The sequence below is a fragment of the Acanthopagrus latus genome, chromosome 13 (assembly GCF_904848185.1).
Source record: "Acanthopagrus latus isolate v.2019 chromosome 13, fAcaLat1.1, whole genome shotgun sequence".
Classification (NCBI taxonomy): domain Eukaryota; kingdom Metazoa; phylum Chordata; class Actinopteri; order Spariformes; family Sparidae; genus Acanthopagrus; species Acanthopagrus latus.
In genome coordinates, this window is record NC_051051.1 from 6,657,910 (window position 1) to 6,685,830 (window position 27,921).

Below are 27,921 nucleotides of genomic sequence, written 5' to 3' on the forward strand. Positions count from 1 at the left end.
ACCTGAATGTATGTTAACACACGAGGCTAGCTCTTTAGCTAAACACTCCTTGTTCACCAGCGAGTTGCCAGCTGAGCACGGTGAGTTTTGAAGAGTTTTATAGCTGCCTTAAAAATGATCGAGAACTAAAAAAAAATAATAAAAGAGAGAGAAAAGTAAGGATTAAAGCAAAGTAGTTTCTGTTTCCTGCCATTTACGCTGTTTCATCGCAAACCCCCAGAGCCCCATGTGACATCAGGCCCTCCCAAGACTTCATGTTTTAATCACAGAGTGGTTTGCATCTGTATTTTCATGATTCCACAGATGATACTTTATATTTTACTTGATAGAACATTTTTCTGTAGCTCCCCTTGCAGTGATTTCACTTGTGATTGAGCTTTTTTTTTTTTTCTCACAGTGTTGTGCTGGTCCCCCTCCTCGAGTGAAAAGTGTCTGAGTTTCTTCCCGCACTGAATTCCTGTTTTCACTGTGGGAGCACTGCACTCTGCTCGAACTCATTAATGTACAGTCAGATGTGAGATGTGTGTCCTTGTCTCCTTCCTTTGGAGCAGCACACATTTTGCTGCAGTAAGAGCAAATGGACCATCTGTGCTTTTCTGAAAATCCGAGGCTGCACCTACATCATCGCAAAATATCTGATCCACAATCATAAATATCTGTACAGTACACGCTGTGTGTGAATATGACTGTTCGTTGTGTTTTCCTGCACAGGTCCTGCAGCAGCATCCGGTCTTTCTGCAGCAGAATGCTGTTGTGTGTGTGTGTGTGTTTTTTTTTTTCTTCTTATTGCAGTTCTGGAAGAGTTCCCACTCCTGCTGCATTGATACTCCAGTGGAGGGGCCTGGAGAGGAGAGCGCTGAGCCCCGCAGCCCGGCCACATTATCTCTCACTCGGAGCTCCACACCCTGTCCTCCGCCTCACACCACACTCCACCTGCCTCATTATGGAGCCCTGAACCTCATTAGTGTTCGTAATCCTTTGACTAACAGGTTACAGTCGGAGGCTGTTAAATCAAAGGCAGGGTGGATTAACTTTGCTCACTCAACTTATATTTGAATATTGCAATGTTCCTGTGTAATATATACAATGTATATTCACTGACTGCAAAAGACATCTAAATAAGACATGCTTCATATTATATTACACGTGACAGGCACTATAAACTTTAAATGAGCTCCTAAAGAAAAGCATGGCTTCCTGCAGAGGCTGCATATGTACTTAATAACCCATTACATTAATAATAGATCACAGTGTTAAGTACTTGCCAAGTAAGTAAAGTGCAGTCAACACTTACACATACCTGCACCTGTCTTTTTTGTGCAGTTTCAGTCACAGTCCTGTAAGGTTGCAAACATCACCTTACCCTTTCTTCACTCTTCTCTCAAAATGAAAAAAAAAAAAAAACAGTTCTGTAAGCAGAGAAAAACACAAGCAGGGAGGGAGGTGAAGTCCAAAATGGGCGTGCAGCCGTCCTCTTGTCCTCTGCCTGTGCCACTGTACCTTACCTCGGATGGCACGCTCCCGTCACATGATCTCGGTGGCATGCATCCTCGTTAGCGCTCACACTTCTGCTGCGCACCAATTAACCTCTTACCAACCATCTTTTTTCTCTGCCAGAGAGCAGTCACCCTCTCTATTTACAGTAACTCCGTGAAACAGTGTTTTTTTTCAATGGATGGGAGTTTGAGAGGCACACAGTCTTTAATGCAACATTAGTCGGTTCCTGAATTGACTAATCGAATCTGAAAACCGAGCTATGCGCCTCTTGCGGTGAATAGTGCAGACACATGATATTGGTTTGACTGATGCGTTAATACATTTATGGGACGGGAGGGGTGGGGTTCTGTTGTGAGAAATGACTGCACACGCCACCTCGGGTGAGAGTAATGAACTCCTCGTGGTATACAAGATAGTTTGACCTTCTGAGACATTGAACGGGACACGCGTGCACGGGACGCGGGTGGCTGTGGGTGTTGGGGGCAATATAGGTACAGGAATAAAATAAGGTAAACGCTTTCAAAGTCACATTGCAGTTCAAAACAACAGACCTCCCCCTCTCTCTTCCCTTACTTGTGATTCCTGATCCCTGGACGGACGGTGACGTTAACAGTGACAGGAGGCGTCTCTTTATGAATGGAGCATCCTGATATGGGACCTTGCGTCTGGGCCCCGGCTCTGGAGGGGGGGCTGCATTACACAACCTCCTCCCCCTCCCCCTCCTCCTCTTCCTCCTCCTCAACCTGCACTGCAGAACTTTTCTCTGATCTTCACAAACACTCTGACAAAAGTGCCTGAGTCTGCATACACGCCCCAAGTCAGGGGGGGGGGGGAGGCTGAGGGGAGGGGAGGAGAGGGGAGCAGGGAGAGGAGGAGGAGGAGGAGGAGGAGTGAATGTGGGGGGTTGATGGAGGAGAGGAAAGAGAACAAGAGGGATACGGCGGCAGGTAAGGGAGGGGAGAGAGGGAGAGAGAGAGGTGGCATGCAGCCAAACCGAGGGGATGGGGAAAAAGTTGTGAGGTAGCCAGAGGGACGGGCAGGGAGAAGCTGCACTGGGGGCTCTGCTGAGGAGGATATGAGAGCCTCTCCTCCTGTCCGTCTGTCTCCCTGCGTCCCTGTCTGTCTGTCTGTCTCCCCCTCCTCTCCCCTCTTAATTGTCTCTCATCCCGGCTGCCGCTGCAATGTGGCTGTCTCTGCAGTGAAAGTGCTGGCTGGCAGATTCTCCTTGAGTGAACCCTGACTGTGCGCAGTGAACGTTGGCCGCTCCGCCGCTGTCCTGTCCACACTGACTCAGCTGCGCCGGCCTGCGAGCGAGCAGCAGCTGCAGAGAAGCAGGTAAGGCATGGCAAAAACTTGAAACTGTGCTCAGCGTCATGTAACATGTTTTCCTTTAAGCTTTGGCTCTGCAACAGTCAGACAGAGAGGTATGGTGTGTGTGTGTGTGTGTGTGTGTGTGTGTGTGTGTGTGTGTGAGAGGACATGCAGAAAAACATGCAATCTGTGCAAAGATGTAACTTTTTTTACTGCACTGCCTTTGCTTTTATAGTAACTCAATGTCCCTGTTTTAATATTACAATTGACTCACTTTTCCCCTCCTTCTCGTCTGTGATTCCTCTGCCCTCTGTCTAACCTACAGCCTCGTCCACAGGAGTGCTGGAAGGCAGGCTCACCACCCCCCTGGGACCGCTGGCTGGAGGGGCAACATTGGGACGTGCCTCGTTTTGGGGGTCCAGCCACCCAGCTTCCATATTTAATCCAGCGTAGCAGAGAGGCCGAGTTGCTCTAAAGGAATTTTTCTACCAGCCATCCCAAGCCGGGGCTGGATCCTCTGGCAGCATCTGTTTTGGAGCACATCTGGCAGCGATGGAGGTCCAGTGGGTTGGGGTTGAACCCCCGAGGTTGGGCCCTCCACACTCAGCCGTCAGCCTGATTTTCGCCATAGTGCTCGGTAACGTCTATATTTCACCTTACGTCATCTCCCTTCGGCCCATGTGCACCACTTCCTACGCATCTCTCTTTTTTAAAAACTGTTTGTTCTCCCTCTTCCTCCTTGAGCTTGTGCCAACATCAGCATGTCTTTGTGTGGCGATGCAGAGCAGTGCTGCTGTGCCTTTTTTCATCTGATCTGACATTGACCTTCATCTGATTGTGACCTAGGTGCTGCAATTACATTTATGTAGTTGATACGGTCTGTTTAGAGGAAGGGTTTTGCTTCGGTGACAAGACTAGTGTGTTTCATCAGATGAGCAAATCTGTGCTGCTGGTTCTGCCTGAATGGAAACACGGAAATGACGAGACGATGAACGTTGTTTGAAACAAACAAAAAAAAAAAAAGTGGTGGTTTGGGATAAAGTCTTTGGCTGCCAAGTTTTAAAACATTTTTGCTACATTTAAACAGCCTGGTGTTATGTGGGATCCATAGTGGTTTGTATTAGGATTGGATGTCCACAAAAGGAAGTGTCAGCAAAGATGGAGCGGCCCGTGTGCTGGTGGAAAAGCTGTGTCAGACAATAAGCACTTTGAATGAGGCCCTGTCATTCACAGTGCGTCAGGACAAGATGTGTATCTGCAGTATTACAGCAGCAGGGTCACTCAGACCGGTGTCCTGTACCGGGCTGCAGCTAACGATCATCTTCATTAACTTCATCCGTTGATTATTTCCCCGATTGATCGGCCAGTTGTTTGAGCTACAAAAATGTCAAGCAACCTGAAAATATTCACGTCAGAAGCTGGAATCTGGAAATTTGAGGGTTTTTTTTCTTAAAACTGATTAAACGATTATCAAAGTAGGTTGCGATTAATTTAATATTGATTAGTCGTTGCAGCTCTTAAGGGCTGGTTACATTTGCAGTGGTTATTTCAGTATCTGGATCTGACATTGCTGTCAGTAAGTCCAAAATCAGATCTGAGCCTGACGGAGGTGGCCGCCTCTTGTTATCTGGGCTGTGGTGTATCAGGTGTGGATAATGTATTCTGTATGCCTGGGCAGACATCTCCATCAGAGGGTCTCCTTAACTTCATTAAAGAAATGCACCCTGAAAAATCCTCCCAATAGAATCACATTTCAGCTATAGTTCATCTTGAGTCAAACACAAGCTGTCACTATTGTTTCTACATTCACTGCTTAAACTTTACACTATATGAGCACCAGTGGAGTTGTAGTGCAGCAAACACGTATTAAAAAAGTTGAACCTCCACGAGACTTAGGCTCTAAAACTACCTTCAAACATTCACAGCCTAGTAAAGCTAATTGATTATTAATTATTCTGAATCAGTTTTAAATATTCACGATCTCTCTCTCCCTCCCATTTACACACATTTGTGAGTGCAGCTGTGTTGCCAGGTAAACGCTTTAAAATTGTTATTTCGGGAGCAGAATGGCTGCCTCTTGCTCACAGGTGTCGTCTTTATTTAGACCGAAGAAGAAAACATGTCGGGTTGCACACAACAACAAACCTGCATGGTGGACGAGCAGGTGCAGGATAACAAGTAACTCAGAGAGCGATGCTACAGCAAAGAATCTCAGCGTCATCATTTTGTTGTGTTTTACTTATTTCTGTGTAAATATTTTTATTGAGAGAGGAATCTATGTGCAGATAAGTTATTCTGTAAAGAGGATTAGACTGTGTTTGTTGTCATCAATGAAGATCTTTCTCCCAAAACTACACCTGTGCATCTGTGAGCCACATCTCACAGGCTGGTCACTTTGTGTACAGTGATGGGAAATCAGGCTGAGATGTACTGAAGTATTAAAGTCATGGAAACAGTGAGATAGTGACTGTGAGAGCAGTAAAAGAGGTTTGTCTCTGCATTCTGTAAGGTACGGCCAGTATAAAACATAATGTAGAGAAACAACAGTGTTGACGATTTGTCAGTCATCTGTGTATTGTGTTACAGAGATATCTACTGAAGTTAGCATGCTAATCAGCTAGCCCCTGTCTTATAATATCACTTCACCCACTTCATCACCCCCCTGGTTTCAGCCCCCCTGGTTTCGAATTTACCAAAGCCCTCCAGGATTTGTCTTTTCACAATCACCTCTGGTTGAAAATCCTCAAGTCGAAGAGTCAGATGTGAAATTATTCCAGCTCTACACGCTGTTCTTCACCCGATGCTGATGCCCGACTCTCTCTCTCGCTCCTCTGCCGCTTCACGTTTCATCCAGTCCCTGCGTGTCACGTCTTCTTACCTCCAGAGTCATAGGTCCTGATTGGAGCTGCGGTAAACAGCCTCCAGACTGTTGTCTCCTGAGGTCGTGGCGCCTGCTGACTCCTGTCAGCCACGTCAGGGCCACTTAGCTCCACAGAGCTACATGCTAACATCTGCTCGTTGCTACAGCAAAGCATGTGATAAGCAACAGCAAGCAGTTTTGCTGGCGCCTGTCACTTTTAAGCTGCTTTCAAATTCTGGCTGTTTCTTACAAATCACTCCTTTAAGAGACGTCTTGTGTTGTGTCCTCGACATTCCAGCTATAGAAACTACAGCGGCTCTGCAGTGTGTCTCCTCTCACCCCTTTGAATTAGACTGATTCTTGCCCCGTCTAAACCTAAAATGTACAAAAATCCCAGTTTTAAAACCAAAAAAAAAAATCTGCTGGATACACCGGCCGTTATTAGCTCACTGCAGACATACTGCATCTGTGTTGGTGTAAATGTCGGCTGATGGGTATCAAGAAATTGCAGCAGGCCTACAGAACTGAGAGCACTGACACAATTATCTTATTGGTAAAAATATTTTTATTATTGAGCTTAGCATTTCAGTTTGAGGCTCGGGCTATATGTATATGTTTTGTGGTTTGGATATACTACATATCTTTGAAAGGGACGTGGAGAGCATATTTTGTATTCATCAAATATATTATTGTCCTGAAGTTGACATATATGGGCTAGAAACTGGAGCATCAGTGTCCTACTTTTATTTGGAAACTTTATCTTTCAATATAGAACTGTAATCAGAAACCTGAATAAGAAATTCGGAAAAGAGACGAAGGGCGGAAAAGATACAGATTTAAGGGGAGAGTGGTATTTGAATGTCGTCATAGACTTTATCATGTTACACTTGTTTTGTTCTTCAGTAACTGCAGCAGGCTCGTCTTACGGAAAACAAAGTCACGAGGATAAAAAGGGGAATATTGAAAAAATATAATATTGCAAAAATATTTTAAATGTTGTTCGGAAAAAGGCCCCGAGTGAGACTAAAACTGTGACTGAGACAGGACCCCTCCTGCTGTTGCTCTCTCCTCAATGTTTTCTATTACCTTTTTTCTGCAAGCTCACTGTGCTGCATTGGACCAGCTGAGGGAAAAGATTGGAGGGAGTGAGTTTGCGAGATAGCAAGAGTGAGAAGAGGATGAATCAATAACATCCCCACATACTGTACGCCCTCCTCTTGCTGTGTGAAGCCCTATCTGTTTGGTCTTAGTCCTCGTTTGCTGCAGTGGTGCATGTCAGATGTTGACCTTGACCACATTACGAGCAAAAGCGTAACGCTCTGTCCGTGAAAACAGAGGGTAAAAATCACAGCAAACAGTGAAACTTGACTAGTGTGGAAAAATGTTGCGGCTGCAGCCGTGGATCATACGCAGATGTGCCAGTGTGGCGTTTTCTCTCTGTAACCTCTGCATCTGTGCATCTGGTCCTGCGTGTCCTCCTGAACGTGTAGTTTACACCTCACACACTAGATGGAAGCATTACGCACCAGGCGCTTCACTGGTGCCAAAGAGGAAGAGGACAGGCCAACTGTACAGTCTGTCATTGATCTCCCTTCACTCTTTTCTACCTGTGACCTTGACACGCGTCTGTTCACAAGCCGGATGAGAAGGCTGAGTACCTGCTCTGTCTGGAAAAAAAAAGAGGAGGAGGAGGAAAACAATTAAAAAGAGATGTGCCAGTTTTCCCCAACCCGTCTGCGTCGATTGGTGGAAGTAGGATTGAATCACTGCGACTCCCCGATGCTGTCTGACTGCGGTCCCTGGTGTACAGTTACACGTTTCACATGGGCACAGCAGATTTCCTCCTCTTATTCACAGTAATGTCACAGCAAGGACTTTCTGGTGTCATATTACTGAGGATGTGACCGGTCAAGTGGCAGTAATAGACGTATAATGTACATATATAATAATGTGCACTTAATATGTAGGAATTTAAATGTAAAACAATCCAAGAGTTAACTAAAGTTATAATTAGAATCTACAAAAGTAACAGTTTTAATGTTTTGTATTACTGCCAGCCTGAAAACCCTCTCACTGGGATCCAAAGCTCATGTGCTGTTGGTGTAAACACCAGCAAAACTCAGTCCGGACTGCTAGCTGCACCGCTAACTGAGCTAACTAACTAATGGCAGCTACAGCTACGACAGTGTGTTTGATATGTAGCGTAGGTTTACTAAATAGTTTAAAAGCTTTTTTATATTTGGGGGATTTGATTAGATAAATTATGTATAACAGTTTACCATGCATTAGTCAAAGTGTTGGTAGTCTTGTATTCCAGCTTTCTGGAGTTTAATGAAGCAGGTTTGCTGTCACCATCCATGAACTTGTTCTCATTGTCGTTGCTCACTTCTTTTTGTGATGTGACCTCCACCACAGAGGTTATGTTTTCACCCATGTCTGTTGGTTGGTTGGTTGGTTTGACAGCAGGATTACACAAAACAAAACACTGAATGTATTAGCTTGACACCTGGATGGAAAGTCTTGGCCCAACATAGACCCCTTTGAGGGGGGGTTAGTGAACTTTAGCTTCAGTCTGAAAGAGGCTAGCTGTTTTAAGTCTTTATTCTAAACTAAGCTAACCTGTAGATACATATTTAACAAACTGATATGAGAGTGAGAGAGTTGTACTGATCTGTGCTTAACCCTTTGCAAGAAAACACAGAAGCAAATTTTCCTAAATGTTGAACTGTGGACTTTAAAGCAGACTGACTTTGTTGCCGCTGCACTGTTAAACTAATTCTTGTTGTGCTTGTGTTCCTCAGGCCTGTGGTCTTCTCAGGCCCTTGAGATGTCCGTGGGGAAGATTCCCTTCCTGGAGGCGGTGAACGGCAGCACAGTAATGCTGCCTTGCACATACGCCAGCTGCATCGGCATCAAGAACCTCTACTTCAGCTGGCAGTTCAATGACAACGGCACCATGCAGAAGGTTAGAGCCTTAACGAGAACATTCACGTGGTTCTGTTTTGGATGACTGATTGATGACTGATTGCTCGTTGGTCCCAATCAGGTGTGCGACTCGGTGATATCGTCAGAGGGGGTGGTGCCAACCGTGAAAATATATCGGGAGCGGGTGGAGTTTGTGGGGAAAAACGATCACAACAACATCTCCATCTTGCTGTGGAACATCACCTTCGATGACGGAGGCTACTACACTTGTTATGGACGCAACCCCAAAGAGAAGGACAAGAACCACAGTGCCATCTTCCACCTCATTGTGGTGGACGAGTGTGAGTGGTCGAAGTCTGTGAGGGAGGGGTCTGATTTATGTTTATTGTCCTTTTACGAGACAAGTAAATGGGGGCAAAATGGTATTTCTATGATAGTTTAGTTATATATTTTATATCTATTTTATAGTTATATCTTTTTAAAAACTTGCCCAGATGATCCTAAACCGACCCATTACTCATATCTATGAATAACTTTTCCACCCCTCTCTGTAACTAAAATGAGTGTGGAAAACCCATCACTATAGATAACTATACGCCCTGACATACTGTAAATTGGCCAATCACAAATGTGGGACAGCTCATTGGGGCCCGCTTCATGCCCCCATAATGTGCATACCGGAGTGAAAATAAACTAGAACATGCATTCATTTCTATGTTGAAGATGAAATAAATCAGGCCACGTATACACAGACAGTCCTGCTGAAGAAACACAAAGTCTGCTGGGAAAAAAAAAAAAAATCCCTTGCACAAGAAATAAAATAATCCTGCAGAGGGGAATATAAAACCTGCGGTGACAGTAAAGGATGAATTAAATATTTATCTTCATGGTATGTTCATTTTTCTAGTTGTTAAGCATCAGGTAGTTTACAAGTACTTATTCTTCATCACTGTTAAAATCTTCAGTGCTGTTTTTAACAAGAAGGAAAGATGTTAGCTGGTTTTATTTTTAAACGGTTTTAGAATAGATGCACCTGTGGTTTGTGCCAGTACTGTAGACCAGCTGTACATGCTGAACAAGCGAAATGCATATTTACACTGAGAATATTCTGAGATGTTTAAAGGGGCTCTGCGTTACAGTTTGTATCACTTTACATTTGTGAATCACTTTATTATTGGTCATATGTGAGCAGAGACCTTCCCCGTCTCCCTCTCTCTCTCTGTGTTACTTATACAAGCCTGTGGATGACGTGTTCAAGTTGTTTCATGCTGCTGGACTGTGGATTTCTTTCTGACTTTATGCGCGTACTTGAATGCCTCGTCTCCAGAAGCTCCACAGAGTCCCTTTAAAGAGAAAAAAATATATTAATGGCTGCGTCCATTTTTTTAGTGTAAGAAACTCGCACTTTACTTTACATTCTGTGACTTTCTACTTCTACTCCGCTATATTTTGGAAGCAAAATATTTGCTTTTACTGACTGCATTTCTTTGATAACTTCAGTTACTAGTTACTGGCTGTATCAGAACCAAGTTGGTACATTTTAAATTAATTCATTTAATCTATAATCAGATTAAAATAACCCTAACCCAATAATAATCAGGAAAAGGCTGCATATCCAAAAGTTTGACTTTTGGATACTTTTTATAACACTAAGCAGAAATTCCAAAGTAATCAATTTTTTGTAATCCAATGGGTTCAATGCTAATAACAAAAATTGTAACTTAAAAAAAAAAAAGTAACTTTTATTCAGAAGATATATTTCACAGTAAGCTAACTCAACCATGCTGACGAGGGAATAAAGAAGATTCACCATGGATCACTAAAACAGTTCTGGGAAAGTACAAGCAAAAGGAACAAATATCACAAATTATGAGCTCCTTATTATTTTTCGTACATTTTAAATCAATATTCCGGTGTGACAGGCTTTGAGGAGCTGGCTGCAGCTGTGGCCAGACTCTAATCTGTTGTCCAGCGACCAGTTTGTCTAAATAAAAAGGCATTTTAGCAGCTCAGAGGGCAGCCAGGGCTCTCTTACATGATATGATATGATATATATATATATATATATATATATATATATATATATATATATATATATATATATATATATATATATATATATATATATATATATATATATGTCTGTTTATCTCCGACCTCTGCTGTAACTGTTTGTATGTTTCCATCTTCATCATCCTTTTTGTTTGTTTGTTGCTGTCTGCAGTGAGGGTGGTGGACAACACGCTGGCCACCATCATAGCCTCATGTGTGGGCGGAGGCATCGCGTTGCTAATGGGCTTCATGTTGCTCAAGAACTTCACTCTGTTTGTTCTTGCCAAGCTTGAGGAGAAAAAGTGAGTTTTTCACGACCTCCTGAGTGCATGTCAGCAATGTGACCATCTCGAACTGCTGAAATGGAGCAAGTTCTCCGAGCTGCCGTGATTTAACTTTAACCTCCTCTATTTTTCTTTTCCTCCCACCCCCCCTGCAGTAAGGAGTGCCTTGTAACTTCATCAGGGATCGACAACACAGAAAATGGCCTCTCAGGATCCAAAGCTGATTCAAAACCGACACCAAAAAAGAAATGAGAAAGCGCATGTATATATAACCTTATGAGTACTCACATTTCTGTACCTACTTTGCATATATTTGTATATATGCACATGTGTTTTGCGCACATGCAAATTCATTGTATTGGAGTTGGGATCTTAAAGCTCTGCCTGGCTGTGGCCTTTAAAGGGAAACACACACACATGCACACATGGACTCAGCGACACCACGTGTGCATGAGAAGTAACTGCAGATGATGTACAACTAAACTGTCATTTAAAATGTGCACACGGTTAGTTAACGTCTAACGTGTAATTTGACATACTGGAGACACTTAAGCTTGATTTATTTTCCATACAGCCCATCACAATTACCTGAAAAACATATTTAAGTGTTATTTTTGTTTGTTGTCTGTGTCAGTGTTCAGCAGAGTCGTATCTGTGTGGTTTGACAAGGAAGCCTAATGTGCACTTTAACTTCACGAGGATGGGCTGATGGTTCACAGAGCCTGAATATCGAGCCACAGTAGGGATGGAAAGTATAGGTTGTACGACAGGGTGGAAGATGACACCTTTGAGGTTTAAGTCAACCGGCTCTGTATGATTTGAACACGATGGTGATGATGGTGCAGATGCCACCAGGGAGCCAGATAATCTGTTGAGCTCCTTTTATTACAAAACTGGGAGATGACCGGTTGGAGAGAAATGGATCCAGGGAGGGTTGCAGGGTCGCTTGACTGAAGGTGGGTCCCAGGCAGAGTGGCAAGTGTAGTGAACAAGCAGCAGGCTCGACAGGTGAGGAGGATCAGGCAGGGCCAGAGTCAGGGGAGGCAGGAAAAAATGTAATGCAAGGTTAGTCGCTGGCGGAGAAGATGGCTGAGCGGATTATTTGAGGAGGTCTTTGTTACAGTGATGAGGTGCAGCTGGTAAGAGAGAGAGAGGGAGAACGTGCTGTTCCAGTGTCAACCAGAAGGTTAGGATGAAGCAACAGATAATGTTCCAGGAGCAGATGGAACAGATGGATATTTGGTGGCGAGGTCATCATCTGATTAGTAATTACTGAACAACTCCACTGAATGTCAACCTGTCCTCCAACATCGTTTTCTCCGACTCTGTTTAAGTAATTCATTCATACGTAGATAACGCTTCAAATACTCTATAGAGCGAGAAGCTACATTAATGCATTTTAAGAAAGACTGCCACGTGGACTCGTCATTTCTGAACAGTAAGCTAAGTGTCTCTGGTGGATGGTTTGTCTTTTTAAACTCATTCGATAGAAAACTAATCAAGTGCACATATTGTGAATCTATGCGGATGCTTGTGTGAATTTTCTTTTGTGCGCAGTTGATCAGACTGTATGTGCGGGTTGAATCGAAACAGTTGTATATCACTTCTGCAACACTGTGCACTGTTTAAAGTGCTTTGTAAAGCCATGTTATACAAGTGAAGGTCTGTGGCCGCAGCCAGAGCAGATGCACATTTGAAACTTTGACTGTTTTTCATCTAAAGTTAGAACAAAAATAACTTTTTTTATTTAAGTGCTCGAGACAGGGAATAATGCAATGTAGCTACAGCCGGGCTGAGTCCCTCAGAGTGGACGTCGTCAAGTTTGTTGTCTGATTTATTCCTATTTCAAATTTTATTCATATTTCAAACAATTTAGAAATGATGGGTGATTAACGTAGTACTAACACAAATGTATGGAAGCCCTGAGAGGCAAGAAAGAAACATTCTGGTTATCCATTCTCTAAATTTGATCTGATTTGATGAATGTTTATAAAAAAAAAATGTACATTCTTCCGCCGCGCACCGGAAGTATCTCCCACACTTGTCTCCCTTGTTAACTCCTCAGAAAACTGGTCTGCAGTGTCGTGGTGCACTTCACTGTCTCGAGGCCAAAGTAAGTATTAGAGCAACTAACACTGAGAAGAATGAACATTGAAAAACTGGGATGATTCAAACATATCCTTTGGGAAAAAAAAACAAAAAAGTCCAGACTGTTTCAGAGAGGAATAAAAAGATTAAAGTTCTTTCCTGGCAAAACTTTTTTCTTTTTTTTCTGTTTTTAAGACATAACATGGGAGAAAACAATTTAGACCTGACATAAAAAAAAAAAAAAATGGATCACCAGAATTTGTATTCCTGACTTGCCTCTTGAAGCTTCCGTACTAACGGTGTCGACAGAACACTGTGGGACTCAGCCCGGCTCTTCACCCTCTCCCCATCTTTGCTTGATATAAAAACACAGGTGCCTGTTAGTGCTTCGACGCTCCTCTGCCAGCGAGGACAACTACATACTGCAGAAGAGACGATAAAACTCAGCAAACAGTAATAATACAACACGCTTCTGAGCTGGAATGATAGACAATCCCCTGAAAACAATCCCCCCCACCCCTTTAGAAAATGAATGACCCTCTGATGATGCTGCTTTTAAGACAAATAACCAATGCATTTTAAGCATGTGCAACATGGGCCAGATTTTAGATACAATGCTAGAAAACAGAAATACATACTTTTTTGGAAAAAAATAACATGTTCTAATGTACTAACGCTAGTAGCGTCAGCTCTGAGGTTAGCTGTAAATCCCATTCTATGCCATGCTAATTTCATTGTGCTAACCCCGGCTAAGGCTTAGCACTATTTGGTGATGTTGCCCCGGATACTGTATGCCTGGATCAGACTCAACATATACACACTGCTTAGTGTCTGCCTCTTCATGGGAACAGCTTGATTTTCCTGAGAAACACATTCAGTCAGTGTCCCTCCTCTTTGCTATAAATAATCTTTACTTGCAGCCCTGCAGTGACAAAGACAAACCTGGCGGTCCCGCCCATGCATACAGTACACAACCCATAGATTCATGGTTCAGCTGATCATGGGATCTGGACGGGCTGAGTAGAGGGGCTTTAGTTCAAGTGTAACTCTGTTCAAGTAGGATATAAGTGACGCTCTCAGTGGAGCCCAGTGACTGTGCCAAATGGGGATGACTCCAGCTGAGCATCGCATTAGGAGATGAATGTATCTGTATCAACTGCATTACAATACACATCTGTTTCACGTCTAAGACGCTGAATGTCTGGCTTTAAAAATAGAAAAAATACCTCTGGAGAGTGGGACGGATGTGTGGATAACACTGTGTCAGGTCAGATATAAACGTACCTCCCAAGTCGCAACAGCTGTTGATCGTACTGTAACGCTAACGTGTGAATGTCCAGCTGTTTTCTGAAACTCACTGTTACGTTAATAATAATGTGCCTCCACATTAAAGTGACTCCAGTCCTTTAGTCACTGGCTTGAAGCAATATAATAAATGGGGTGTGTTTGGGCAAGATGTATATTTTTGTTGTATGTATAGTCCAAACCAGTGTCGGTTTGTCACATTGATCATCCGAGTGAGATGAGAAGAAAACCAAACAGCTCGCGTGAGGAAAGAGCAAGGTGATTCTTTAAGGTCTCATGTAATGATGTTACAATGTGAAGTTGTGGAACAGCGCAAGATATCAATCTTGTAGAAATAGTTTGTCATTTGGGGAAATCCACTTATTTGCTTTCTTGCCAAAAGTGAGATGACAATATATGTGAAGGAGCAGCCATTAGCTTGTTAGCTTCGCCTTGCATAAAGACTAGCAACCCTTTTTCTGTGCAATTGAAACAAAATCAACCCACCCACACCTCTAAAACTCACTAATTTACACATTTTATCTGACATTCTGGAGTCTCTGCTGGTTTAATGACAATTGCACAGTGGTGACAACAGTCAAGCAATTAAACAAGATATAATGTGTTAATTAGTGCGCATTAAAAGGTGTTGGTAGCAAGCCACAACCTCTAGGACTGATATGGGAAAATGCAGTTCATCAAACAGCCACTTGAGGCTGGTTCTGAAAGGAAGTCAGTCTCATATTAAATGTGCAGTATGTGATAAATTGGTCGGTCCAAACTAATAGTTCAAAAAATGGGGGGTAGCCAGTCACAAAGTTAACCACCAACTGCACCTTATCCTTCTAGTTAGCAGGTTAGTGGCTCATCCATCCCTCAGCAGCAAAGAAAATAAACATATTTCCCAAAATGTTGAATTATAGCCTAAAGTATTAGTTATGAAAAAAAAAAGTATAATAAGAACAGAGAAACCTAATCGCTGAAAAAGCAGTGATGACTTCATTGCATGGGATCTTTGAAAAGATATCACAGGTACACAAGGTGCAAGACGTATTATGGGTAATATACATTTGTCATATGTGTGTTTACCATATTCTTGTTTGCCTTAAAAGAGAAAATCCACCCTCGAGAAATCAGGTCTACACTTCTGGTCTGATGCTGTGACTTTGAAAACACGATGACGGTGTTTTGCAGGATCATACGCTCAAATAATTTGATTGCAATAATTTAATTTGAACTAATGAAGAGTAGGTTTTGTTGCTCTTGTTAGACGATGTTGAAAAAAGAATGTGATTTGTCTGAATGTCGGCGCGGGCCTTATGATGACAAGCAACTCTATGCAAATCACAACAGAAGTGACGGTGTGTTTGTCATGCTGCAGCTTTGAGTGACTGCGACAGTTCAGGTCTGTGAGCAGTATGACTGTAGAGGATTCAGGTCCTGGATCAGAAAGTTGTGGCAAACGGGATGCAGGGTGAATGGGGAACATCCAGAGAGGAGCCTTGAGTGGACTGGAGCCCCTGTACTTGATCAGACCCTGCAGAGCGTATAGACTCATCGTACTCCACTGCTGCTCTCTGCACACCAATATACAGCTGTAATGCTCTGGCTCGCTCTCAAATGATGTCTCCATTTTCAACCTCTCATCTGTGCATATCAGCTCTCGATCTCTTTATTATAGAAACGTAAAAATCTATTAAAGTTTTGAATAAAGATGCATCCTGTCGTGTTTTTTTGTGTGTGTGAAGGAATGCAAACACTCAGTGTTTGACAGCAGTGCCTCCTGTCGGGCAGAGGCCACGTTAAAAAGTGACACTATTTCTCTGGATGAGAAAAAATGCCCTCCCCGATGATGTCATCGGGGTTATCGTTCATGTATTTGCATGCAGGAAATCAAGTTGCATTGTGGGAAAAATAGGATCCAGGTTTTTTTGGAGCTCAGGACTAAAGGTGATGATATTTCTGCCAGTGCTGTATTAGGTATATAAGTTATAAACCAGGGGTCTTTTCAGGTCAAGGACCCCTGAGTGAATAGAATGACAAAGCAGGGACCCCTGCCACATACAGAGCCGAAGGCACAACCAAGGGACTTCATTTTGGGAAAAACATGTATGACAGTGAGCAGAGAAAGACAAACAGTCTTTTGATCCAACTTGAATCGTGCCATGAAGTACACATATGATGTTTGTCAACTTAAGATATGATTTACTTTTTGAGAAAGTCGCAGATTTGTTGTAAAAGTAATGTAACATAAGACTGTGAAAATATATAATTTTAAATCCAACAGACCAAACAGTTTGATTTAAACATTGTAGAGCTGGTCTTTTGGTATAATACAAACTTTCATATAAGACCAGACTTATTGTGTTTTCCACCTTTGTTAATGCCTTTTTGTGTGCTGAGGCGGTGGCCATGCTGGTGATGGTGATATATATATATATATATATATATATATATATATATATATATATATTGAGCAAGATGCCAAAAGTTCACTGATCCAAAACTGAATCATTCGAATCCTGTTGTGACAAAGGCTGCACACAAGGTGGAGGACGCAAAAGCCACAACTCAAGACCATGCTGTAAAAATCAGAATGTCCTTTAATAGGTACATACAAGGAGGCTGGTACACAGGCAGGCTGTCAGATCAGGTAAACAATCCAAAAAGGGGGAGGCAAAAGATTTTTAAAAATTCTGTTTCATACTGAATCAAACTGCCTGTTGTGGTCGTCCTCATTTCATGCAAACTCTGGGTGTGTAACTTTATACCAGCTATGAAACAAAACATTATGTATTGTAAACTGTATGTATTTAAAGATTCGAGCATTTAAAAAAATGAAGTAACATTCAACGTCCCATATTATACTGTTTTTCATCAATTTCACACAGCTGTCAGAGGTCCAACAGCTCTGTACTCGAAACTCAGAGCAGTCTGGTTCTGTGCCTGCACCTTTAAATGCTAATGAGCTCCGCCTGTCAACGCCTACCTGGTGAGTCCTGCCTGCTACGTCACTCTCAGGGAGCGGATGCCCCCTTGCGTTAGCAGTTAGCATGCGCTAATCTTTACGGTGGATGTATATATGTGTCGCTATGGCTCGTGGAGATTTTTTCGTTCAACCATACCAGTTTGACCCAGAAGGAGAGGCTCCTGAAGAAGTACAGACTCCGTGGCTGCAGCAGGACGCTTCAGGATGGTCAGTGTGTCTGAATAATGTTAGTTTGTTTGTATGTGTTGTTACAGTTACTGCCGTGAAGCTAATGGCTAACAGCTAGCGAAAGCTGTGTTTGTCTCCAACTCAGTCTCCAAACTCTTGGACACTGTTCGCATCGTCTCTGTCTCCAGTCTGCACATTTCCAGACTTTTTACAGTGACAACCAAGCTCCCTCGTAATATTATTAACTTTAGACTCGCTTCAAACGCAATTGCATAGCGGACCGAAGCGGAGCTAACTAGTTAGCCAGTTTCCAGCTGACTTCACCAGACTCCTAGGCAACTATAAATACTATCAAGCTGTGGTGACACACACACCTGTGGCTCAGGTGCAGTTGCTGGGTCCGGTATGGGTGGGACTGATCCTTTTACGAGGGTCAGTGTGAGGCAAAGCCAGTTTTGTACTGACCGTCATTACTGAAACAGTCCGATGTGAAGTGGTTAGCACACACATACAAGCTAACACGAACCGCAGCCGGCATGTTGTCATTAAAATGTGAAACGCAACCACTGTCTCTTCTGTTGTTCTATAGCTGGGACAGAAAATAGGCACTGATGTTGATTTATACAACCAACAACAGAGCTATTTGCATGTCCAACTTTGAGCTATGACATTGTGAAACACTGCTGTCTCTCTGCTGTCTCACTGCTGGACACACCGAACTTCACCTCTCACATATCTCCTATCACCGCGCAGAGGAGGCCGGCCTATGATAATGACTCCTTTCATTAAGTCACGACAGGAGCTGAATCTGAACAGCCTGTAGGAGCACCATGTTACCAGTGGGTGGGCTGCAGAGACCATGCAGGAATCACTTGTTTTCCCCAATTCTGGGAGTTTGCAGGCTCATGGAGGACCAGCTTATATATGTAGAGACCAGAGAAAACGTGTTTAGTATGATATGGATAATATGGGACATTTAAGCAAATAACGCTCTTTGAATTATTATTTCCGTAAATACTGAACCTTATGTTCCAGTAACCTTTTTCTCTTAGATACCTATCCATACCTACCCTAGATCGATCTATCTATCTATCTATCTATCTATCTATCTATCTATCTATCAAGTTTATTATAAGAGCACAAGAAACTAGTGAGTAAATTAAACACAAAAAAATTGTGTTAAAATAAAACCAGTCTTAATCTCATGAAATTGCTTTGGAAAACTTCTCCTACAAAGTGTCACAGACATCCACAGTCTCACCTACAAGGTCACACACACACACACACACACACACACACACACACACACACACACACACACACACACACACACCACTTCACTGTGCACGTGTGAGTGTGACCAGCAGGTGTCAGCAGTCAGCCGCACGTGGAGGCTGAAGCTGCGGTCAGATCAGCTGGCAGCGGCCGCTGTGGGGAGGAGCGATGCTGCTGCTGCTGCTGCTGCTGCTGACCTGCTGCTCCTCAGGCTGCTCTGAGTTTAAACTTAAAACCAACTTTTTTCCAGTGATTCACCTCCGAGCCATCGGTGTCAAAATCAAATGTCTGGATTTTTTTTTATTTTCAGGTGTACTTTAAATGTGCTGGACGGGATGGGAAAACAACTTTTACCCTCACGAGATTTGACTTGCGATCAAAGTAATGATTAGTATAAGAAGATGGAAATACTACATTAAATCTTTATAGTTTCATATATATATATATATATATATACACTCAAAAAACACACACATCTCCAATTTGATCTTCTCTGTCAACCTCAAAACCACCGTATTCACTCCACACGTTTGCAGCCTCGGCTCTTAATTATCGATCAGCCCAAATGACACAGAAGGAACATAAAATTCTTGTCTAAATTTAATCATTTCATTGCGTTTTTTTTCTTCTTCTTTTTTTTTGCCCAGAGGTTTTTTTTTGCGTCTGGTGCAGCAGAGGACCACTTCTCGGATCCACCTCTGGAATCCACACGGATCTTAAATATTCCATGAACTGGGAGTGTCCTGCAACTCACCGTCCTAATTTATGCTCATGCAGGGGGAGAGCTTATCACATAGGCAAAACAGAGCGGGGTGGAGAGGTGGGTGGGTGGAGGAGGGTGGAGGGGGAGCGGTGGTGTGGAAAGTTGCTCCCTGTCCTTAAAGGATGCACTGAAACCTCTCTTTCATAATTGGTCGGATTCACCTGCTGTGTTTTCACCTGCTGTGTTGAAGTGTCATGCCCCACACCCCGCTACTCTCCCTCTCTCCCGTTCTCTCCCCCCTCTCTCTCCTCCTCCTCCTCCTCCTCCTCCTCCCCATCTGCAGTGCATATCTGTGCGCAAATGTCTACGCACGTTCCATGGCTCCGAAAAGACAAAGAAAAACAGTCATTAGTGTGTGGTGTAGCTCCACGTCCCCGTTATACACACCCGAACTCAGAGGGGGAAAAAGACATGCACACATGTTTTAGAGTCTCCGCAGCAGCCTGAGCGGCATTTCTTTCTTTCTTTTTTTTTTTGTAGATCCATATTGCGCAAAAGAGAACGCGGTCATCAGGGGCGCACAGGTGGGTGCGCGCTCTCCAAGGTGCCAACACATCTGTCTGCGCGGCTCCACCGCTCACACAAACTGGCTTTTTCACTCCCTTTTTTTTTTTTTGGTGTGGTGGTGGTGGGACACAACTGGACCAAAGACCCACCGTTCAGCTCACCAAGCCACCCGCGGCTTCGCTGTGGCCCCGTCGTTCTGCGGTGTTTGATTAGTGTGGGGAGGATGGATTTGTATGCACAGTAGTCTTGGGAGGAGAGGAGGGGACATGGGCGGGGCCGAGGCGCCTCTCATTTCCCCTCCATGCTTAGCGGGGCAGCAGGGCTGGAGAGACCTCCGGGGAGCACAGTCGCCAGTCCAGCACGGAGACCCGCCTGGCCAAAGAACCGCGCCTCACACTTGCCAGGATTGCCAAATATTCCTGAAAAATATACCTGCTATTTATGGCATGTGGCTTGTAACTTTACTCCTGCTGTACTCTCTCCAAGAAGGTAAGAGAGAAGGGGGAAAAAAAGGAAAAAATGCTTGAAATATTCACACCAACTGGTGGAGTCCTGCTTGTTTGTTTGTTTGTTTGTTTTATATAAGTTGAATGGAAAGTGATAATCGATCGAAATTAATTGATTCGTGGCTGTGGATGGTGTGTGTATGTGTGTGTGGCTCCGAGCTTTTGATGTCTCATCGGCAGCCTTGTGATGAGGAATTGATTGGAAACGATTCTTTCAATCAAAACGTATAAAAGCTGCAGCAGCTGAGCAGGTGGAGATCTGCTGACAGTGAAGGTGTCAAGTTATTTTTTCTTCTTCTTTTTGTGTGCGTGTGTTTTGTGTTTTTTTTTTTTTTTCACGCAGCGGCCCCGTGATGCCTCCGATGGTGCTGATAGCACGGATTGTTTTCGCATTACCAACTCCAGTTATGAATATGTAAAATGGCTGAATAGGGAGAATGAGGTGCAAATAGAGAAGGAGGGTGAGAGATGGGAATGAAAACATGCATCGGCCCGCAATTATACCGATTGTTTCTCAGCTCAGTTTTTGCAACAAATCCGCTGGAGATGTGTGCGCTCCCGTAAAGTTTGGAGGGGGGATTCTTGTGATTTGTGGGATCTTTGTGCGCTCATTGTGCAGCCTTTTTGCTAATTGCAGCTGTTTCCATGGGCTATATTTGGCACAAGCGCTCCATTCTAACAGAGATGCGCTTATTTATTTTCATTTTTTTATTCCCCCGGATGAGACGATTTTTAGGGTTTTGATTCTTTTTTGTGTGTGTGATGAGAAAATTACCATTTAAAATTGGATGACAAATAAAAGGCCTCTCTCTTTTTTTTCCCCTACATCGGCCTTAGTTTAATGGACCTCCACCCACATAAAGGCCATAATTAGTGCATTCACATGTGTCCTCCTTATTTGAATAATTTGCTCTCTTCATATTCTTTGGTTTAATTGTATTCTTTTTTAGATATAAACGGAGGTCTACTTGTTTAAATGGATTCATTTTTTCTCTCTGCCTGTATATGCAGCAAATCCCTGACCCTGTTGCAAAGTTGATCTTCCGCTATTACAGTGCATTATGATAATCCTGAACAAATCTGCGTCGAAAAATAACAGAAGTTCAACACTATCTCCACATGAGAGCTGTTTATGGGCCTTTGTGCGTGTGTGTGTGTGTGTGTGTGTGTGTCAGCCTGCCTGTTTGGAGCCATGCATGTTTACGTGTTGTTCCGTCCTTATTAACGCAGGAACACAGGAGCTCAGGCCCTGAGAAGGTGTGAATGTCTCTCACCAAGTGTTGGTTATGGATCGGCTGGGTGGAGGAATATGGCTGTTCTCGATCAGAAATAGGCCATGAGGTTCATTTATACATTTCAAGTTGTGGCATGTTGGACCAGCCTGTTTTCTTTTTTGTTTTGTTTTTTTTAAAATATCAATTAGCGGCATGTGAGCTGCTGTGGGTTGTGTTTTCACTCTCTTGAATTCAAATATGTGCGATTTGATTTTGATCACTCGCTCAACTTGAGAGACGTTGATGTCCGGAATCATTTAAATATGCGCAAATTTATTCCGCCAAATGAGAAACTCCAGGGGCGTGGGTGCAGATTACAGACTTGCCCGGTCATGTTCCTCACTAATAGCGCACCTGGACCCCGCGGACGTGATCGCGCGCGTGTGCCAGCGCGTGCGTCCCGCCTCGTGTTTCTCTTTCTGTGTGTGTGCGCGCGCGTGTATGTGTTAGTGTTGTCGGGCGCGCGGAGGAGGGGAAGTGACGGGGACACCCCTCCTGGTCTTGGACACTTTTTCGGTGCCATTTTTCTTTTTTTCTCTTTTTTTTTTTTTTGGTGTGATTTCTGCAGGAGTTGAACCGGAAATTCACTAATTTCTAATTATTTACAAGATTTTTTAAATATATATATGTCAAAACAAATTTCCACACCACTCATAATAAAATTAGGAAATGAAAAAAATAATGTTGTTAAATGATGTGAGAGGTTCTCAGGTTCAGGAGGCAGTTCGGGTGTGCGCGTAATTAACGGATCCTTTAGGAGGGAAAGGTTTGAAGGGTGACCAATTAAAGCACAATGCCTGTAATTTCTCTCTCTCTCAGTGATTTAATATATTATATGCAATTAAAAGAGGGCTGATTGTGATTTTTAATTGGTGATTTGAAAACACAAAATTGCCTGTTTTTCCTCTATGGTTTAAAATCAAATTCACAGGTTTAATTTACTGGAATTACTGGATTAATTAGCAGTGAAGACATCAGTTTTAATCTACAGGCCTGCTCCTGTTAGGCCTGTTTTTGAAGCTGAAATTTTGAAATCAAATTCATTAAACATTTAAATGTGCAAAAAAAGAAATCCAAACAATATGACTGGGATTTGATTGTGAGGTGTGAAAAGCAATAAGGTGATCCCTCACCCTGGCACACTCCTGTCCCCCTCCGCTGCTCACCCGCTACAAATAGAAATATGCAAAAAAAAAAAAAAAAAAAAAAATCCTCCCCCTGCTTCCCTCCCCAGTCCAATTCCCCGTGCTGCCTTTGCAAGGCTGCACAATTAAAGCTGCAATCTGAACCACGTAGGCTCCACTCAGTGACAGAGCTGTGTGGTCCATAGGGGTGCCAATCATTACTCAGGCAGGGCACATGCAGGCCTACATGTTTTTTTGTTTTTTTTTACCATTACCTAACCCGGCATTATTTAATTTTCCAACAACAGCCGTCTTAAAGAGGGTCAAATGAGGAATATTGAGCTCTCAGTGTGACTTTGGGTGCATTTTTCTGGAGCTTCAGTGCTCGATTTAAGATGAGGGAAACGTGCTCCAACAAAAAAACATTACATTTAGAAACGAACACCACTGTTGCTGGCCAGCTTTTCTTTTTTTTTTTCAAATGATCTTCACCACACTTCATAATCTTAACTATAAGAGCCAGCAGTCAGTTATAATCAAAACTACTAAAATTTCAGTCGTCCCTTGAATAATTCATCAGCCGAAAATATCTGCACACAAATTTTTTGTGTTTTTTTTGTGTTCAGTGTTATGTTGCCAAATGGCGGTTTAAAGAAGTGTGCCGGTGTACGACTGTCAGCAGGGAAACTGGAGCTCATTGCGCTTCCCAGCGCACCAATAGGATGTCACGGCTCCGTCGTTGCTTTCCCATTCGTCCTTAAATTCATTATCATAAATCCCAAACGAGATTATGAATCGGGGGAACCAATTGTTTTTAAAACGACATCAACAAAAATAAAAGATGCAAATGAACGCCATCGACGGTGAGAATTGTTATTATTTATGAATTTATTTGTATCCCCCCCCTCAACAAGAACTCTGTATCACCACACTGATGCTAAATTGAGCCGGACCTCCTCCCAAATTTTATTGGATGGCGGAGCTGCACATTTTTCAGAAGGAGGGGTGCGTTCAGCAAATGTCAAATCTCTGAAGCAAGTAGTTGTTTTTGTTGGATCTCTCTCTCTCTCTCCCTCTCTATCTCCATCTCTCTCTCCATCTCCATCTCCATCCCTCCCTCCCTCCATCGCTTCCTCTCGCAGCAGCTCCCCTCCCTCTCTCTCCCTCATCACTAGGCAGAATTAAAGGTTGGGGGAGGGGCAGTTTATGCAGACTGTGCTGGGACTTGTGATCCACAGATTTGATATTCACATTAAGAGAGAAACTGGCTGCTTTGATGTGAGGGGGGAGCAGGTCTCAGGGGACTGCTGAAGTAGCACACTTTTTTTATTTTTTTTACTGACACAGCACAGGCCGGGGGGGGGGGTGTTAAGGATGGGGTGGGTGGGTGTTGGGAGCCGATTGTTGGGGACAGGGTGTACAGAAAGACAGAAGGTGGGCAGCAAGCGATACCCCACATTGTTGATTAGATGTCACCCCGACAGCCCCCTCCACCCGCCAACCACCTACTTAATGCCAGACCCCCCCCCCGAGGATTATCCATAAGATTACACCTTTCTTCACCCCCCCCCTGCCCGCACCCACACCAATATTCAATTCACACCCCTTCTTGCGGTGCCGTCTCCTCCCGCCTCCTCCGCCCCTGCTGCTTTATGTCTCTGCACACGGTTCCCAGTCGTTGTGGCCCCTTTTATCAAAAAAGACAAACTTTCAGTCCCCCCCCAATAAAAAACACCTGAAGGATGAGTGACAGAGAGGTGGCACTGGTTGGAAAATGAAGCCGTTTTCTAAGCAGTCAAGGGGGGGGAGAGAGGAGGAAGAGGGGTTTTTTTGACAGTTCTCATGGCTGATGCGCTTGTCTCAGTTAAGTTGGATCCTACTTTTGACCTTTGCCACGTATCGGTAAATCCGATTACGGTGAGGTGCTGGTGAAAATGATTCTGCCGTAAGAAAGGAATGTGAAAAGACAGAGAGGAGAGGAACATGCGGCGGGGCGCAGGGAGCTCTGGGTGAGAGAATGTGTGAGGGTTTTCTGGGGTTTGTTTACCTCCTCATCACAATACAGTCGTGAGCTTCAAGTGTGTGTCTGTGTGTGTGTGTGTGTGTGTGTGCGTGCTCTCCTGTGCACACTCGCATCCTGGAGAGGCGTAGATCAGCTGCATTATGCATGATGAAACCTTGCATAGGTTATGACTTCTGCCTCTCTGACATACATATTCATGCGTGGCTCTCTGGCAGGATGTATAAAATAGTGGCTGCGACTCTTGACAGCCTAAGCTTTTGGCTCGAGCAGGCGCCATCAGTTGCTCCAACACCTTCCAGAGAGGGGCTGCTTTTTCTCTGTGTCTGAACGGGGTTGATGAAGCCTCCTGGGTGCAGGTGAACTGCAGCAGCAGCGACAGGGGAGCCCCACAGCTGTGGTCAGTGCTGCTATCAGGGAGCTGAGTGTCCACACGCTGCTGGAGTTAGATGTTTGTGGACGTGCGTCGCTGAGAAAAGGTGGTGTCACTGAAATGAGCAAAAGGGCACCATGCGAATGTGATCTACGTGTCCCATTGTGTTACAGTGGTTTTTTTTCCCTCCATCTGTTAAAGCGATGTTCTTTCAGTCCTGGTCCTCAGAGAGCCCCGTCCTGCCTCCCTGCCCCAACACACCTGATTCAAACAATCAGCTCGTCATCAAGCTCTGCTGAAATCAACCCGTTCATCTGGATCAGGTGTGTTTGGAGAAGAGACACGTTTAAAACATGCAGGATGGGACGGCCCAGAGGACCGAGATCGAACAATACTCAGTTTAATCAACATATGTTGAGCTGAAACAATTAGCTGACAGACAGAAAATCAACTAATTTGATTATTGTGTCAGTCCTTTTACAAGGGAGAAAATCCAAATATTCTCTGCTTCCAGGCTCTCTAATTGGAAGATTTGTCCCTTTTTTCTGTTTTATTTTATCATAAGGAAATATATATTTAGGTTTTGGACTGTTTATTGGATAAAACACCTTTTTTCTTCTATTTTCTGACATTTATAAGACTACATAATTGATATGTTAATTGAAGTAAATTGACAGATTTACCGAATAATGAAATTATTGCGTTGATGTCCTGTTTCACTGCAGGAATGTCACCTGTCACGGAACATGCATAAAAAATAGATATTCAGTGTTCAAACTCAGCTTTATTTTTGTTAATTCAGTGTGACCACAATGTGTTAAAAACAATAGCTGTTAAAATCTGCTAATTGTGTTAAAAAACAAAACAAAAAACACCCTTATAACTAGCAAACAGTGTCTGTTATATGTTGTGTCTTACTGTAGTGGTTGTAAGAATGGGCGATATGGCTCAATATTATCAATACATATATCGCTTTATTTTGAAATCTCCTGAAATCTCACTTCATAAATGCTACAACAAAATAACATATCGTGATATATTTACCATATATGTTGATATGAATATTACAACAGTAACGTGGGGGTGACTGTTGGCACTTTAACAAAAACAGATTTTAAATAATCAACAGTAATATGAATAAAATCATTAAGTGAGTAAAACAGTCTGGTAGTTCAAAAAATTACATCACTTTACTGTAACGCCTTTAAAACTGCCTTTATCAAGATGTCACAATATCCACAATCTAAGACAGCATATAGTTTCATATCACAATAACAATATGATATCAATATACTGCACAGTTGTGGCTGGATGTGTCCTGTTGGCGTGCTGGTCTGACAGGATGTTTACTCTTCAACCTGCTCATTGTCGTGTCTTACTGTCAACACTGGAGTGGAAACAGTTCCTGTCTTCTTCCCCTCAAGATCCCTGAAGAGCAAAAGTTTTGTAAAAACTTGAGCTGCGAAAATTAAACATCAGTTTTCAGTAAAACAAACAAACTAGTCAACAATGTTTCAGTAAAACAACTATGAATTCAGACTTAAGGTTATGATGAACTGGTCTGTTTGGCCAGTTGATCCTGTCATTGGTTAAACATGACATCGTTCTCTGTCCTGATGTTTGATGATGATGATCGAACGTCAGTATCAGAAAGTTGTTCAGCAGCGATGTGTCAGGGTGAACTGGCTCCGACTTGAATTTCATCCCTGACGTTTCGGTGCTTTTCCTTTCGGATTAACAAACGTGGATGTGTTTACCGTTCAGCCCCTGCGGTTTACCTTGCTGCTGGGTGCACGTGACTTTTTGTTGCCTCGTCACATGAGCCGTCTGTACGGGGTCGGCACAGGTGGTATTGTGATGTTTGGACTGTTGGTCTTTTATGGGGTGGAAACGCCACCCCTCTGGCACAGTGCGGGACAGGTGAGTTTTGGAGCGCGCCCAGTGTGATGTGTCTGCCTGACCACACCTAACCAAACAAGGACTTTCTCATCCTGGTCACAGATTAAATGAACGCTCGTACTGTTGTCCCCCTCTGTGCTTTTCTTCTCTTTTTCTTTTTAATTTCGTCCCAATCTGTAAATATTTGAGAATTTTGGGCTTGTTGACTGGAAGTTTCTAAATTTAGACTCTTCAGTGGGTCACTGTTGTTAGGTTAAATTGTTGCATTGTTTTTCTTTTTATTCAGTCACAGCTTTCAAGTGCCAGCGCCACCATGGCAACCCACTCTGTCTCCTCCCAGTGTGACTGAGCGCCGAGAGCTGCTTTTGGAGGGTTTGTGTTTGTGTGTGTGTGTGTGTGTGTGTGTGTGTGTGTGTGTGTGTGTGTGTGTGTGTGTGTGTGTGTGTGTGTGTGTGTGTGTGTGTGTGTGTGTGTGCGTGCGTGGCTCGCCTGGTTTTGACAGGCTCTGAGTGGTGGGAGTTTGCTCTGATCCCCTTTCTATTCCACTTCCCGCTCCATCAGTCCCAGTGCAACCCCAGCCCCCCCAGTGCCCGGGCCCCCCAGGCCATATAATCTACTGTATGAGAGGTCCTCCTGCTGCCCAGCCCCCCCCCCACCCCCTGAGCTCTCAGGGTGACCCCCTCACTCCTCCACTTTAGTCCTGTCCCCCCATTGGGAGATTA

At 43.5% G+C, this 27,921-nt stretch overlaps 2 protein-coding genes across 8 annotated transcripts in view; both read left to right on the top strand.

Annotated features, from left to right (window-relative positions):
• The first annotated feature begins 3,315 nt into the window (after positions 1–3,315).
• On the top strand, positions 3,316–15,981 carry scn4bb (sodium channel, voltage-gated, type IV, beta b). Of its 2 annotated transcripts, none has more exons than XM_037118599.1 (5): positions 3,316–3,445; positions 8,470–8,633; positions 8,715–8,934; positions 10,818–10,947; positions 11,085–15,981. In XM_037118599.1, exons 1-5 carry the CDS (start codon positions 3,361–3,363, stop codon positions 11,179–11,181), a joined length of 696 nt encoding a protein of 231 aa, XP_036974494.1. In that variant the 5' UTR covers positions 3,316–3,360; the 3' UTR covers positions 11,182–15,981. The 2 variants fall into 2 exon arrangements, with proteins under 2 accessions (XP_036974494.1, XP_036974495.1); XM_037118600.1 differs by lacking the exon at positions 3,316–3,445 and adding an exon at positions 7,237–7,420.
• A 1,461-nt stretch (positions 15,982–17,442) lies between these two features.
• Positions 17,443–27,921, top strand: part of LOC119031583 (Down syndrome cell adhesion molecule-like protein 1 homolog) — a 57,398-nt gene continuing 46,919 nt past the window's right edge. For 3 of the 6 annotated variants that reach the window (XM_037120154.1, XM_037120155.1, XM_037120156.1), the window contains exon 1: positions 20,255–20,492. In XM_037120154.1, coding sequence (XP_036976049.1) covers positions 20,270–20,492 — 223 coding nt within the window. In that variant the 5' untranslated portion in view covers positions 20,255–20,269. Of the gene's footprint in view, positions 17,498–20,233; positions 20,493–27,921 lie in introns of those variants that run through there. The other 3 variants (XM_037120158.1, XM_037120157.1, XM_037120159.1) reach the window with 3 other exon arrangements.